Genomic DNA, 16482 nt, shown 5'->3' with positions numbered 1-16482 from the left:
TATCACTCCACTGATTCTAATAATATTACACCATCTGTTATTTAAATGTCACTGACCACACAGCATGTGCGTATCTGCTAAAATGTGATAAATGAGATAAGAAGCCTTGCACATACCCACACACACACACACACACACACACACACACACACACACACACACACACACACACACACACACACACACACACACACACACACACACACACACACACACACACACACACACACACAGAGCTAAAGTCTGAGCATTATAAAGGGATGTGGTGCTGCACTAAGCAGCCTTCTCTTCAAACGCATGGGGTGGTGTGTGTGTGTGTGTGTGTGTGTGTGTGTGTGTGTGTGTGTGTGTGTGTGTGTGTGTGTGTGTGTGTGTGTGTGTGTGTGTGTGTGTGTGTGTGTGTGTGTGTGGGGGGGGGGGGGGGGGCTTACACTTCTGTCTCTCGGCCACAGGCCCTCTACAGCAGGCAGACAGGCCGCACGAGATCTCCTTGAAGTCGATGTGATTGTCCCGGTTCTCATCAAAGGCGTGGAACAGGCCTGCCAGAACAGAGAAGACAAAAGAACCAAAAAAAGAATAATAAAAAAAAACACGTTGGAGGAAAATGTTAACCTAGAGAATCCAATTATTCCTCGATCGTAATCTTCCAGAGATGAGATTCTGAAATAATGGAAAAAGGTGGAACAAAGCACTGTGTATAAGAAAGTCGAAAATGACTGAGCACTTTTTTCTGGTCCTTGAAAAGTATGTTGTACAAGATTTCCCTTCTTTGTAGAATAACAGAGAACTACAAATTTTTGCAGTAGAACACTTTTTACCTGCCAATCAGTACATGAACACCCAATGAATTCAGTAAAAAAAAATATGATTATGATAAAAATGCTCCCCACCTCAATATGAGCTGCCCAACTGTATGTTATGACTGCCTGTTTGTCCGTGGACTGCCAGGACCTATTAATGTGAACATGAGGGAAGTCTGTCCGGAGGGCAGCTTCCCCCCTTTCAAGCCCTGGCCCCATGCATATTTCATTACCTTCACCGAGAGACGCGTGGATGGGAGGTGAGACCAGTGGGACAAAGGTTTCCAAGTCGAAGCGACCCGTCCGCGATTGAGCCTTCAGTAGCCAGTAGCGCTTCTCCAAATCGATGATGTCTGATTCTTCTACTGCAGGGGCAGGAAGGAGAAAGATGGATTGAAAACATGATTACCGACTTCCAGCCTGGCCTCCTTTAGTAGAAAAAGACTGGGCCCTGTGTTTCTGCTAGCCGCAGCAGAGGGCCAAGATGAGTCATTACCAATAACAATGTATGAGCGTCTGTCTGTGTGTGTGTGTGTGTGTGTGTGTGTGTGTGTGTGTTTTCCTGCACAACCTTTCACTCAAAAAAGAGAATACTAAGGCATTTCCAGACAGCAAAATATTTGTTCCATCTTGCTGACATCCTACGGGCTGTTATATAATAGGTTTGAGGGCAGCGGCTCAGCTAGGTGAAACCCTGACTCAACTCTAAATGCCCAGTGAGGAGCACTATATAGAGCATGGAGTGGAGTGGGGAGGTTAAGAAGCCCTTTGGTCGACTACCCTTTCATCACCGTAATCCTCAGATTAGGCCTAATAGGATTGCAAGGCACTGCAACAGTTCCCTCCCAAACATTTGAGTCATAAACGCACAGAGTAAGTGTCAAAACACAGACACAAATCACGTGGGTTTCAGTACACAAACAAACAGACCAAAAAAACACAAATGAATAAAGATGAGGTCATTTTGTATGAGCCATCTCGGGAGTCTCTGGTGTTAGCTGTGTAAAAGGTGTAAGGGCAAATGGCTGGGAGGCTTATTGAGGAGGAGGTGTCTATGTGTTTCAGTGAAAGGTTGAGGGGATTGCCCAGGACTTTCCCACCACTTCACCACTCATGGCCAAGAGCTTCATGTTCAGAGTCTGGACTGACCTTGGTGAAGGGTAAAAAAACACCTCAGTGATTACACCAGCAAGTGAAATATGTTGGAAATGTGCAAATGTAGATGCTTGCTTCCTTGGAGGTTTCCTATCACTATATACTATCATATTCTCTCTCTCTGTATTATACTGAAGGACTTAAACCTGAGAGAGAGGGACAAGGGGGCTGGGAGAGTGAAGGAAAAAAAAGACAGAGGAAGAAGTAGAAGAAAAGGAATCCAAAGGTTCAAAAACTACAGCTGCACTGGCTGACCAGGAAGCACAAAATCAATGATTCAGACTGTTATTTTAGCGATGGTGTTAGGAGTGAGAGTGAGAGTAAGAGAGTGAGGGAGAGAGAGAGAGAGAGAGAGAGAGAGAGAGAGTGTGAGGGAGGGAGGGAGGGAGGGAGAGAGAGAGAGAGAGAGAGAGAGAGAGAGAGAGAGAGAGAGAGAGAGAGAGAGAGCCCAGTGAGGAGCGAGGAGAGAGAGAGAGAGAGAGAGCGCAGTTCAGAAATGATATGAGGCCCATGAATAATTGACAAGCACATAGAATAAAGGAGCCGGTTTACATCCTACAAGCAGACACGACACACTTAATGTCCCTCTCCATCCACAGGGTTAGTATGCCTTCAACTCATCCTCCAACAAATACTTAACCACTTGCCTGTTCTCCCTTTAGCTTTTCCCAATATTAGTGAAACTCCAATAAATGTGTGTTTAATACCGTCAGCTGCTAAGGGTAATAGATGACTGCGGTCGGAGAGAACACGCAATGATTAGCTCAGCGATAAAAGCCAAGCTGGGCAAAATAAGAGCGGTCTTATCTAGTTGGGCATTATTCATGACCGGGTGCAGCGGCGAGTGACTACTGATCTATAAAACTCATTACCTACAGTATGGATCAGTGCAAGACCATCGTTCACCGGTTGCCATTCAGAGTGCCTCACACACCACTCGGCGATACGCTAAAGACTTCTCTCTTTTCTGGCTGTCTGATGCAGCTTGGCAACACTGCCTCTGGAGGGGTCGACGTTCAGCACACACGTACCTTGAAGTTATCAAACATGACATCCACCCCCAGAGCAGGGGGCTCCGCCGCTGCAATCAAGCGATGAGCTTCTGCCCATTCGTTTCTGCTCATCTGTCTCCATCTCTGTCTGCTTTGAAAACCTGACAGGCTCAACCATACGTAGACTGCAGCATGCCCACGGCACAACCGAAATAACAGGGCTGTTTCAGAAAGCAAAACTCGCCGTGTATCAAAGCCCGGCCATCAACATTCACTTACACTCTGATAGGTTTGGGTGTCTGTAAAATAAAAGTTCTGCTTTTTTTTTTTAGTTCTTTGAAAAGGTTGACTGGAGGAGAAACAATTTCACAGAAAAAGAAATTCTTAGTTTTCAAGTAGCGTTAAGGAACAACATACTGTTGTGTGTCAGTCATGTGTCACTCTTCTAAGTCATCAAATGACAAAAAAGGCTTGTCCGAAAAATGTCTAAGCAGTTTCTTTCTTGTCTGATGCAACAAGAGTGGCATGTTCCAGAATTCAGACGTACACAAGATGCAAAAGACCTACACAGATATACTGTGAGTGAGTCTGTCAACTGCAGTTCATGTCAAAGAGATGCCTATACCCACCTAGAGGTGCTACTCTGTCAGAGTGGCAACAGAGGAACCATACCATATTCCACTGTAAACATCAAGGGTCTCGTCGCTAGAAGTGGCGTGTACCATAGTAGACTCCACGCGGTTTTCCGATCAAGGTAGGAAAATCAAAACAAACAAATAAACAAACAAGCCGGAAAGGAAAACAAAAACAAGCCCAGCGTTGGGTCACGACTCTATCCCTTCTCTGTATCTGAGGATTTCACCAGCTGTCCCCATAACGCTTCTCCGTCGTAACTACGCCAACATCATCCTGTGTCATATGGACCATGACTCCACAGGTGGTAGGTAAGGAGTCATGGCTAGGCATTTTCTGGAAAGTGCCCAGACTCAGACATGCACAAACACACACACACATCCACACCCCCACATACACCTACTGTACATCCATCCACACACACACACCTTGACAGAGCATGCACACCTCACACCCGCCGGCACGCCCCACAGCCTTCTCTCTCGCTGCGCTAAGAGGATAAGCTGGACCGCGGGCAGCAGATTACACACCCCGTCTCAGGTTCTCTCCCTGATTGGTCTCGAGACAGGATCCTTCCACGTATATGTCCTCGATTGACAAAACAAACCCAGGCTAAATTTACCTGGGCATTTGTGTAAGCAATTGCCTTTTTGTCTTATCTCCTCTTTGGCATATTGTTGGGGCCTTGGCGGCACAGGGGGGGGTTGTGGACACTTCAGAGCTTAAGTGCAGTAAACATAGAGGATAAACAAGTAGCCGTGGGAATCTCCGAGTGACTCACAATACATGCTATACATGGCTATACATGACCTACGATAAGGATGCCATCATGATACAGCGATACTCAAAACGTTGCAAGGCGATCATGTCCAAGATGTCAAATGGAAATGAAAGAGAAGAACAGAGCACAACATCCAGAACTGAACCTGTGCAGATCTGACTCAGAGTGTTTAATTGAATAAGCTGAACGTAATGAAGCACATCTAGGGAAAGCAGACGTGTCTGGATTGATGTAGCGAGGTGCAACAATTCCTTTTCCACACGATTTAAATGCAGAGCCTTAATGCCTTTGGGGATCCACTGTAGTGGAAGTCCCAGTTTTTGTTTTTTCTTCAGTAACCAGGACTGCATGTCTGAAATGCTGTGAGCAAGTCAGACCTACTTACAGCCAGCGCTTCACACTACTCTTGCAACATGTTACAGCACATTACACAGGCTGTGCAATTAATACATTCATAAAAAAGACTGAGGACAAGGAAGAGAGAAGAGTGATCTCTCTCTCTCTCTCTCTCTCTCTCTTTCCCTCCCTCTACACAAGAGTGGCCTGGGGTGGGGAGTACGGGTGGGGGAGCCTCTATATGTGTGTGTGTGGTGTGTGGTGTGTGGTGTGTGTGTGTGTGTGTGTGTGTGTGTGTGTGTGTGTGTGTGTGTGTGTGTGGCTAAAGTAGAATAGGCAGCGGCTGGCAGCTGTGAAGACGTCCCTCCCACCCAGCAGGGATGGCGGGTGAGAGGCGTGGCGTGTGGGGTGCTAAGTGTGGCTGTGTCACTTGTAATTAGCTCATGGCGAGCAGTGCTCCTGCGCACCAGAGTGGTGAAGGTGGTGGTGGTGGGGTGTGGGTGGGGGTTACTGCTAATGCCTTGCGTCTGTCAAAGGGGGGGGGGGGGGCAAGAAGAGTGACTAGAAGGGGCTGCAACCGTCACTCAGTCACTGCACGTGTACAGACATCTGCAACAGCCCATTTGTCTTCATGGCAGGGTGTGTGTGTGTGTGTGTGTGTGTGTGTGTGTGTGTGTGTGTGTGTGTGTGTGTGTGTGTGTGTGTGAGAGAGAGAGTGTGTGTGTGTGTGTGTGAGCAGCTGGGCTAGTTTCTGTTCCACGTCACTAATGACTCTTTTCTCGTCTCAGAATAATCACCATTGGCACTCCGGCTGGTGACAGCGACAAAATGGGGGATAAAGTCCTGCAGCCTTCACAAAATCAATTTGGTTGGGAGTTGAGACGAGAAGCTATTCCTGCATTGGTATGCATGCACCATAAACAGATCAGCAGCCCTCCTTCTCCTCCATCCTACTCACTCTCTCCCTCCATCCCCCTCTCTCTCCACCCCCTCTCTATCCCTCCATCGCTCTCTCTCTCTCTCTCTCTGTGCTAATGAGGAAGACTTCTGCATTAACACGTGGGTAATGAGATGAGATGAGAGATCAGACGTCCCGACTGCTGAGCCTCTTGTGGGGTGGGATCTCTGAGGGCAAAAGGGAAGTCTGTGTGTGTGTGTGTGTGTGTGTGTGTGTGTGTGTGTGTGTGTGTGTGTGTATATGTGTGTGTCTTTGTGTGTGTGTGTGTGTGTGTGTGTGTGTGGTCAAGATGATTCATGGCTTGGAGAGAAGCAGAGGTGGGTGGTGTACTGTAGCTATTCACAATGTGCTTTCATGCATAAGTATGTGAGTCTATGAGGCAGAAAGAGAGAGAGTGTGTATGTGTGTATGTTTATGTGTATGTGTGTGTGTGTGTGTGTGTGTGTGTGTGTGTGAATGAGAGAGACAGAGAGATAGTGTGTGAGTAAATCTACCCTAGCAGCTGACAACATCCAGAACATATTTACACCCTCTCTATGGTGTGTGGGTATGTGTGTGTGTTTGTTTTATGAGTGTGTGTTTGTGTGTTTGTGTACTTTTGTGTATAGTGTGTAGTGTTGCCACTCACAGTGTGTGACCCCGGCCAGGGTCTGGTAGAAGGTGGGTGTGTCGCTGTCGTCGGTCAGGGTGACGCATACGCCTGCGGACAGTAGCCAGCGTGAGAAGGTGAAAGCCTCTTTGTTCTGGAGCAGCCAGTTCCTGAAGCGCTCGTAATGGACTTTCTCTCCCTGGCAGAGGCAGGAACCCAACACAAAAGACAATAAGACCAACCGAGAAAAAGACAAAGAGAGAGAGAGAGGGAGAGAAAGAAAGAGAGAGTGAAAAACATTCATTTGGTATTCATATACTTGGGTGAAATCAATAGCTAAGAGGATTGGGAAATATTTTCTTAATGAGAATTGTAATGTGAAAGGCTGTGTGTGTGTGTGTGTGTGTGTGTGTGTGTGTGTGTGTGTGTGTGTGTGTGAGAGAGAGTTGTGTTGTATTGGGAGGGGAGTGCTGGTTGGGGGATGGAGACTTCCTCTGCAGATGTGCTTGAAGGGCCCAGAGCCAGAGGGAGGCTCGGCTAAAAACCACACAACACACTGCTATTAGGGTGTGTGTGTGTGTGTGTGTGTGTGTGTGTGTGTGTGTGTGTGTGTGTGTGTGTGTGTGTGTGTGTGTGTGAGAGAGGGTTGCTTCCTGGCTACATGATCCACTCAAGTGATGCACACCTGGGTGGCTTCTGTTACTGCGGCTCAACTGATAGCTCATGAGTTCAGTAACCAAAAGAGCATACAGACATATACATAACTATACAAAACGAACATACTGTATACAGGCCACAAATATAGAAGGTAGAAAAGGCGATGCCTGAAGTTATGGTAGACGAGTCCTGTGTGTAACACAGCACAGATTATCTTGAATGTATGTCAAAGACAGATCAACAAACTCAAGTTGGTTGCTCCCGGTTAGAGGGTGCGCTATCGCAGGGTTGTATAATTACAGACAGGGTGTCACTGGGTCATGTTTCTCATTGACATTGCAGGGCCCAGGCCTGATGCACACACAGTAACTGAGTGCATTTATTGACAATGTCCTGCAATAGCGGAGCAAAGGCCAAACGGGCAGCGAGAGCTCAGAATTCCAAATGGCAAAGCCCCCGCCGGTAATCCTGTTATGGGAAATCCATCACCAAATCAGAATAGATTCCCTAGTGTTAATAGAATGCTTCCATTTCAAGACAAGCATTTTTTTGAGGCTAGCCATGCCGAGGACAAGATCCAAAACATCATCTCAGTAGGGGAAGAAATAAGCTCGAGGAAAAAAAGAATAGGCAATTTTGTATTTTTTCCCCCCACTGTACTGTTGAGAAACATCAATTCAGCAGAGCAGTGCTGATACAGGGAAACTCATTTGAAGTTGGAATATTTTGTGCTTTAAACTTCGCCTCCTCAGCTCGTTTTAAATTCCAGTTCCAGTTTTCGTGGGCTCTAAGGTTTTTTTTCCCCTCCGTTAGTCACGAGAAAGTAAATGATAAATCTAATGAGCACGCAGGCTAATGGGCTTGATCAGGGTGAGGTCGGGAGAGAGGGATGAAGAGTGTCAGGCGAGGGGAGAAGAGGTGACTGCTCAGCGGGTGTCGATCGCAGGGGAGGTGGGGGGTGGGGAGTCTGACCTCTGCAAAGCACTTCCTGAGCGAAGGCGGGACTTGGCCGTCCACAGCGCGCAGCATGCTCTCCACATCGTCCCGTGTGATGTGGCTGCCCGAGTCGCTGGCAAACAGGCTGAAGATGTCTGCAGGAGGGACATGGAGGGAGAGGGAGAGAGAGAGAAAAAAAAAAAAAAAACTTACAAGCTTAGCTTACATGCTTCGCAACCTTGGGGCCCCGAGTTGAAGCCCCCCAACCACACACACACACACACACACACAGCTTATCAGAGCCCCAACAGGCTCTGCACCTGTCAGTTCCACTAGCCGCAGCTCGCCATCAATCATGTCCTGTCAGCCATCACCCTGACCTGTCAGACACTGCGCCCCCCCCCCCCCCCCTCCTCCCCCATACCTGCTCCTGCTCATCTCCCTCTCTGCTGCACCTGTCCTCAGAGCTGGAGGGCATCTCTAATGACCTCTGCCTGTTCAGGCTACAGTAGACTTCCTTACCAGAGGGAGGGGTGGTACACACACACACACGTATGCACACACACGCACACACGTATACGTATGCACGCGCGCACACACACACACACACACACACACACACACACACACACACACACACACACACACACACACACACACACACACACACACACACACACACACACACACACACACACACACACACACACACACACACACACACACACACACACACACACACACACACACACACACACACACACACACACACACACACACACACACACACACACACACACACACACACACACACACACACACACACACACACACACACACACACACACACACACACACACACACACACACACACACACACACACACACACACACACACACACACACACACACACACACACACACACACACACACACACACACCTTAAATAAGGGTACCCCCACAGGAGAGAAGAGTTTGTTGGCAGATCATCTTCATTTACATTTAGGATGGCAAAGAACCAGGAGCCACACTGAGCAAAGGCAAGACAACATCTAAAGTGACACCGTGGAACATATATAAAGTCTGCCTGAGTGACACATAGGCAGGCCTGCATGAATAATGAATCCTTTTTGTGAAGATGTGGGCAGACCAGGTTTAGAGTCTACACACGTTTTGAAAGCTTTATTCCAATCTAAAAATACACACATCAGAGGCTTGCCCCAAATAGCAGGGGTGTCGGCGCACCAGCTAGCGCTCTTTGATACCAAACTGTTAATATTGTCGTGAGGAGAAAAAAGCATGAAAGAGCGCAATAGTATGTGTAGTAAGACGTGTAATAAGAGCTCAGCTGACTTACATTTGGCTTTCTCCTCATCTCGGCCTCGAGTGAGCAGGACCAGCCCAACGATGAGGTTGTTGAAGTGGAGCCCTTTGGAGGTGCCACCGAATGAGGTGTAGATCACCTGAAACAGAGAGGAGACGCTCGGGGGATTATTTCCCCCCACAAACATGTTGGAGTGCAGACTGCGATACCTCTCAGAGGCAGGCAGAGTGGCGCTTGTGATGGAAAGACACACGTACACAGACCGTCTGTCATCGGTCAGAATATATGGGTAATGTTTAGGTAAAATAGAAAAGTGGATCACCTCTCTCTCTCACACACACACACACAGACACACAGACACACACACATAAGCACATCCTGTCGGGTAGTGTGAGTAGCGATGCCCCTGGGGACAGCCTGACAGTGTCAACATGAAAGGCTCAATTTCTGGCTCTTGCTCGCTGTCTCCTGCGTATTCCACTGTTTTCTCTCTCCACTCTTCCACGCTGGGTGTGTGCCACGCTGTGCCGCTATTGATTTTCCCTTGAGACACCCCCCCCCACCACCACACACACACACACACACCTCCACCTGCTCGCACATTCATTGTCCCCTTCCTGGTTGGTTGCTCAGCATTACACCTGGACTGGCCGGTGAATGAGGTGGAGATGGTGAAGAGAAAGTGAATGGGGCAGATGTCGGTGTGGTGTGTGTGTGTGTGTGTGTGTGTGTGTGTGTGTGAGGGGGGGGGGGGAATTGGAGAGCAGCCAGGCCCTAAAAAACAGGCACTGAATCAATAATTCTGTGCAGGGCTTTGCTAAGATTCATCTGAAGTCGTCCGTCTCTCTTCCTCCCTCTCTATTCCTCTCTCGCCCTCCGCCTACCGATGTCTGAAATCAGAGGCGAAGCCACTTCCACAATCTGTTTTAATGCAACTCAACAGCATCGTCCATCCATACATCAGGGAGGACTGCACTCTCTGGTAGGGGCAGAGGTCATGGCTTGAGGGGGAGAGATGGTAAGTCAATGTGTGTGTGTATGTGTGTGTGTTGGGGGGGTGGGTGGAGTAGTCATAGAGTGTCAGGCTGAGAGAGTGTGGCGTAACTCAAACCGCTCCCCTGCGCATGTCTGCTGGATCTCACAGACTTGCGATCCCATTTCCATATTGGGCCACCGCCATGCCTTCACATGCTTATAAATACCCTCCTCTGAGATGTCTCAAATACAGGATTCGTGTTATTTATGTAAGCATTCTCAATTTACCCATATCTATTTGTGGACACAAAGAGGGCCCAACACAGAGAGGAAGGGGGGGGGGGGGGGTATTCATTGTAAATGGTAACAGTGGACGCTGCTAGACTCCACACATTTCACTTTAACACCACCATAAATAATGATAGACTGGGACAGCATCCAGCCCTGCTTCATTTAGTGAGGTGAAGAAGCATGGAACAGATAACTAATAAACCACTAAGTGCTGCTGTGCATCTGTGGCTGCAGCGCTGGGAGAGGAGGGGAAACACATAAACGAGAATATTCCTATTTCTATTGGAACCCACTCGTCTGGAATTGCACAGACAGGATGTGATGTCAAAATGCATTGTGCTAGCGCTTAGGGGAGCAAAAACAAAAAGCCCAAGCATGCCCACCACAACAAAACAGGCACACGCCCGTTTAACCCTCGCTGTGCCTTGAGGTGAATGAGGAGCAGTCAATAGGCTTGCACATTTGTAAACAGTCTTTCTTTCGTATGGGCACCATGGACACCAGACACGTAAACCAAATACCATGAAAACTATACGAAAGCCAAAACACGAGTGGCAGTGCGGGGCCCTTGACTTATAATGTGGGCATAACATGTGTACCTTCCACTGCCGTCTGCCTACTGAACAGAAGATCATGGCTCTCATGTCAGTAGAGCAGCTCTGCACCTTCGTGGCAAAGTGACTGCACAATAGGCTGCAGATAAATAGGGTACCCCCCCCCCCCAATTGAATGCAATGATCTGGAAGTACCAGATATGATACAAGATCACAAATTATCTCAAAAATAATTATTATCTCGATAATAAATGATCTTGCTAAGCAAAAATGTCTGGATGGTTCCTTTTCTTATCTTCTTCAGCATAGGCTGCAGTGGATCATTCTTTGCTAAAGAAACGGAGATAGTATGATCGCACAGGTCCTTGCAGTGGCCATATTTAAAGACTCATGTCAATAACATCCATGGTCAGATAATGACATGGCCTTGTGTAAAAGCAGTTGGCTACTCTTTTCCTCTGTCCTTATGAATTCTTCCTCACATCTTTCCTTCACCTCATGCCATTTTCCATTGAGGTCAAAGAAAAGTGGTTAGGACAGGACATATGTTGCATTTCTTTCTGACCACAGCCATATTGCTAAAGAAATCTTAAACATGATGCATGCCACAAAAATGCAATAATGTGCAATAACGCAAAACATTTCTATGCTAAATACATAAAATCCATTTGCACTTCAGCCCGAGCTGAGCCCTTCTGTTCCCTGTGTGATTGCTGATGCAGAGAGGCTGACAGTAGTCTGAGAGAGGGAGAAGATAATGGGCTGGCACAGAGCAGAGGGGGCCATGGGGAATCACTGATCATCTCCTCAGCAGGTCACAGAGCACAGTCTAAGTGATATCTATGCCTCTATACCTCCCACCCCACTGCTCCGCAACACTCTCCTTGAGAAGTGCAAGAGATGAAGTAACAATTATGTGTGTGAGTGAGTGTGTGTGTTTGTGTGTGTGTGTATGTGTGTTGGTGTGTGTGTGTGTGTGTGTGAGTGTGTGTGTGCATGGATGTTTGTGTCGATGTGTGTGTGTCGGTGTGCGTGCGTGCATGAATGTCTAACTGACACTCAGTACAGCTGGCTCAGGAACAGCAGCAGCAGCAGCAGCAGCCCACCAGTTCAGTCCAGCTCAGCGGTCCACTAATCACAGTGATTGAGGGCGCCGCTGGTGCTGTGGCCAGCTCCTCCTGTCACGCCCACCGTGATGGACGCGGCTCTGGGTGTCAGGACCTGTCTGTGGCGGGAGGATTAACAGCCAAACGGCTACTCGCAACCACCACGCCTGCTCTTGAGAGGTATGTGTGTGTGTGTGTGTGTGTGTGGTCACACCACACCTAGGTCAGATACATTATTGACCAAGCCTGATGCGTTTGCCGTTGATGCAGAGTGCTGAATTGAGATGCTCCAGGAAGAGTGATGGGGTTGTAGGGGCTCAAGCCCCTTTTCCCAAGATGAGATGAGACAGGGCACATCACAGGTGACCTGAGAGGCCTTGATCAGAGGGCCTGTGGGGGTTGGCACAAGCCTTGACACTGGCTGCCCAGTCTCTTCCTCTGTATTAGGAAAGGCTTGTCTCCTGCAGTCAGTTGTGCGGGATAAAAAAAAAAAAACATTACAAACCGCGCATATTGGGACAAAGGCGTTAATAATTCACATAAAAAGTCGGTCACAGCTAAAAAAGGATAAAAATAGGCCGCCGGGTGGAAAAGCCATCTCTCTCCTGGACACCTCTCCCTTTAATTAAGACCCATGCTTCCATTCTGGTGAGTGGCACTTCAATTCGGCCAAGTGTATGTAACTGGGCAACCTGAACATCCCAGACACCTGCCTTGCCAACTAAAATAGGCTCCAGGCCAAGCTCTGAAGAGAGTGCACTTACAGGCAACATTATGGTGTCCACAGTTTTACTGTGGACAAGTTGTAAGTGCTGAGATTACAGTACATGAATGCAACAACTACGACATAAATACTCAGTCCAGCCATCATTATAACATTAGTCCACTGAGGTAAGCTAAATTTTTTGTTTTGGCTATTTGATATAAAAACATTTATATTTAATAAGGTTGTGAAAAAGTAGCCTCAGCTCATTACAGATGCATACACTTGTGAACTTGCTTGTCCAATGGTTATTAAAATTTAATTATTACATTATGTAAAGGGATCAATACCCAGAACCACGCATGCTGCATGAAACCGAGAACAAATTTGTGTTGCAAATGCAGTGTCCGCTCTTTGAAGGCCAGAATCACGTGGCGTGGCACTGTTCATCAATAAAAGTCAACAGGGCTATGGGCAAAACACACCACCGGTGAATAAACAAATATGATGTGACCAGAGACTGATGTCACCATGGCAACATTTGACTGAGGCCACTTTGGTGTTCCAGCGAGCACAAAGGACAAACTCATATTCTGTGATAAAGTTCAGATGAGATATGCTTCTGGAAAAGGCCAGAGTGCTGACTAAATAAGTGAGGGTGGTGGGGTGTGTGCGTGAATGTGCGTGTGTGTGGGTGTGTGTGTGTGCTTTTGTACGTACGTGCTTTGTGTGGTGTGTGTGTGTGTGTGTGTGTATGTGTATGTGTGTGTATGTGTGTGTGTATGTGTGTATGCTGAAGGCCAGGTGGACTGAATCCACTCATCACAGGGACAGGCCCTGGCTGAGTCCCAGACTCCAAACACAGGGAGTCACAGTGTCTGTTTAACGGCACAGGATCTCACCTAAGGGCTACAGCTGTTCTATAATCAGCTGAAAAAACAAACAAACAACACAAAGCAGAACACACATGAACTAGTAACCACATACACAGAAAGAAAACTGAAGAAAAAACAACTGAACAATGAACACAAACACCAAAGAGTTTTTTGTACCTTAAAATAATGTTTCCAAAATCGTTTCAGTGGTTCATCAACTCGTAACAGGGTGAACGGCACTTTCTGCATTCGCTTCGCGGCCCTCTATCGGCTATAACCGCACTATGTAAGTTTGCCAGATCGGGTAGCGGATCTGTAGTTCGATGGAATGAGACATGAGAAACTACAAATTTGACTTGCATCTGATGTCGCAATACATCGTAGGCTACTTTCATAAAATCATGCAACATATTCTACCTTGTCTGTGGACATTGTTATTTGCAAAGCCGCGCTGGATAAACAAATAGGCTAGTGCAGAGGAAAAGTTCTTTGGTGTTGCTTTAACCACAGATTGTGACACTTCCACTGTTACAGTCAGTAGTGATATGTCGATTTTGATTAATGCAAAATGACAATACCATTGATTGGTCCACACTGAAGTGTTTCATCTATGGAGTGTAAAGACTTGAGTTGAGCAGCAATTTACTCTGGTTTAGATCAAATTCAGAATATATGTCCAATGGCAAATGCATCTTATTTTACTTCAATGTCAGTGTGAACCTCTCTGTATTACCTTAAATCCAGCTTTAAAATGGTATAAATGTGGCTTAGTTACTCAATGTTTTGATGTTGTGTCACGCATTAAGCAACGCTAACTGTTTGGTTTTGAACATTAAATCGTTATTCTTTTCATTTATTTACTTAAATGATCGGGTAGATGTGTCACATCTTGATTAAAATCAAGAAATTAACCATTTCAAACTAATCAAAATTAACTGTTTCGCTATGGAATTGAAATTGCATAGCACAAATTAAAAGTGGCTGTGAAGTAGTCTACGCAACACGTCACATTTTTACTTGATGTGGTTTTTCAACCTGGAAATCAGGAAGTAACTTGATCTATCTATTGTGGTGTAATGTTCCTCATTACTGTACAGACGAACGCTATCTCCACAACACAACACAACATGTCTAATGGGTTTCCATTCACTGGTTTCAAAACACAATCTATCAGGCAAGGTATGTCCTCTTTCAACCACACAGGTTGCAATAGACCCAGAGGGCAACACAAATAAAAATCAACCTTTTTATTTACGAGCCAACCTGGTTTGTCGGGAGATGAAGTTTTTATTACCATCCTTCTGAGTAGCATCGTTAACGATGCCACTTCCCCTCACAACACAAAACAAACTGGTATATATTAAACTTGTTGTTTTTTTTTTTTTTTAACACGACCATTTTAGAAGACCAGAGAGGCTATTTGGACTCAGGCGAAGGGGATTGGCAAACAGCCACAGTTCCGGGTACCATGGAGACAAGGAGACATTTCCCGCTGCTTAATGGGTTCTACTTTTATTCATGAAGGAGCCAAAAAATTAAGCCTTACCAACGAAGAACGCTACATTCCAGAGGCATCTAGTTTCATTTGCATGAGCCAAGCAAAAGTCATGAGGACCATTGCAGCAGAGCAAAGGGAAAATTGGAAGAACATTCTGGAATGCACTCTGTAGGCTCCAGGGGCTTTTGAAGTCCACTACATACATTTAAACCTTCTCTTCAATTAACACGGCATGTGCGAACTACACACATGTGAACATGTTGGGTCATGACCTGTATTTGATAGGGACATTGTGTGTGTGTGTGTGTGTGTGTGTGTGTGTGTGTGTGTGTGTGTGTGTGTGTGTGTGTGTGTGTGTGTGTGTGTTCAGACCTGTCAGGTCACTCATTATGCTTGGGTGTGGGACCCGTCCACTCGCTTCCCCTGACCCTTGGCTTACCTCTGCCACCTTGGGTGGGACCCCATCTCCCAGCACTTCCCTGTAGAAGCACTGCTGGGTCATGTAGTAGGACACGCCGCTGGTCCTCTTGAAGGCATCCTTCAGCCGTTTGAGCTCCACATCCGTGACTGTGGACACAGGGGGGGGATAAGGAGTCATGATCAGGAAACTTCAGCACAAGTAGATAAGGGAGGCATTCTCATGTACAGACTGTAGGTAACCCTCAGACCACCAGTCAGCCTACTGGATAGCATATGGCATTAACCCATCAGTGATTAATGCAGAGTATCTTTCAAAAGAAAAGTTGAGGCTTTTCTTGTTATTTCAACATGCAGGGGAGTGTTGTTGCGCTCAGGTGATCTACAGTTTAGCCAGGTGCGTTTAAACCAAGAGTTGAAGAGAGAGAGAGGAGTAGTTCGCACACTGAAAGAAAAGACTTAAACAGTCTACAGAAAGGAGTTTTTCATTGTTATTTCAACAAAATTAATGTTATAGTTAAGTTAATGCCCAGGGAGCTTCACGCAGACACCTTCAGCCACCTCCAATTCTGCCACTGGTTTAGACTAGAGTCTGACTTCTTACATAGGTAAGTCTCGCCACTTAGCAGCCATCTCGCTAACGCCTGCGGGCAACAGTATTGAAGATACAAGACCATGTTCCTTTCTAAATGAGTGGGTGACGCAGACACTAAGGGTCACTTTTCCAAACATGGTTTAAGCCTAGTCCTAGACTAAAAGAAAACAGCATAATCCATGTGCTTTTAAATCTGTCATTTCAGCATAAATAACTTCTCAACAGTCATTCAAATGATCAGATCATTCAGGTGAAGCGAAACATGAGTTAGCCTATGCCTTTTCATACAATGGGCTTCACAATCTA

The 16482-nt window shown here is 46.6% G+C and overlaps 1 protein-coding gene across 2 annotated transcripts in view; it reads right to left on the bottom strand.

Annotated features, from left to right (window-relative positions):
• Positions 1-16482, bottom strand: part of usp32 (ubiquitin specific peptidase 32) — a 48667-nt gene that overhangs the window by 21119 nt on the left and 11066 nt on the right. For both annotated transcript variants that reach the window (XM_076282126.1, XM_076282128.1), the window contains exons 2-7: positions 15604-15731; positions 9196-9301; positions 7874-7992; positions 6284-6443; positions 1034-1165; positions 432-539 (exon numbers count right to left, since the gene is read on the bottom strand). In XM_076282126.1, the coding sequence (XP_076138241.1) occupies positions 432-539; positions 1034-1165; positions 6284-6443; positions 7874-7992; positions 9196-9301; positions 15604-15731 (753 nt within the window). The remainder of the gene's footprint in view (positions 1-431; positions 540-1033; positions 1166-6283; positions 6444-7873; positions 7993-9195; positions 9302-15603; positions 15732-16482) is intronic.

The sequence above is a fragment of the Alosa pseudoharengus genome, unplaced genomic scaffold, assembly GCF_046254945.1.
Source record: "Alosa pseudoharengus isolate Yale_2024_CS ecotype anadromous, Long Island Sound unplaced genomic scaffold, YU_APseudo_1.1 YU_APseudo_1.1_scf_13, whole genome shotgun sequence".
In the NCBI taxonomy this organism is placed as follows: Eukaryota; Metazoa; Chordata; class Actinopteri; order Clupeiformes; family Clupeidae; genus Alosa; species Alosa pseudoharengus.
Note: the sequence above shows the minus strand (reverse complement) of the source record. Positions and strands in the feature narration are given on the sequence as shown.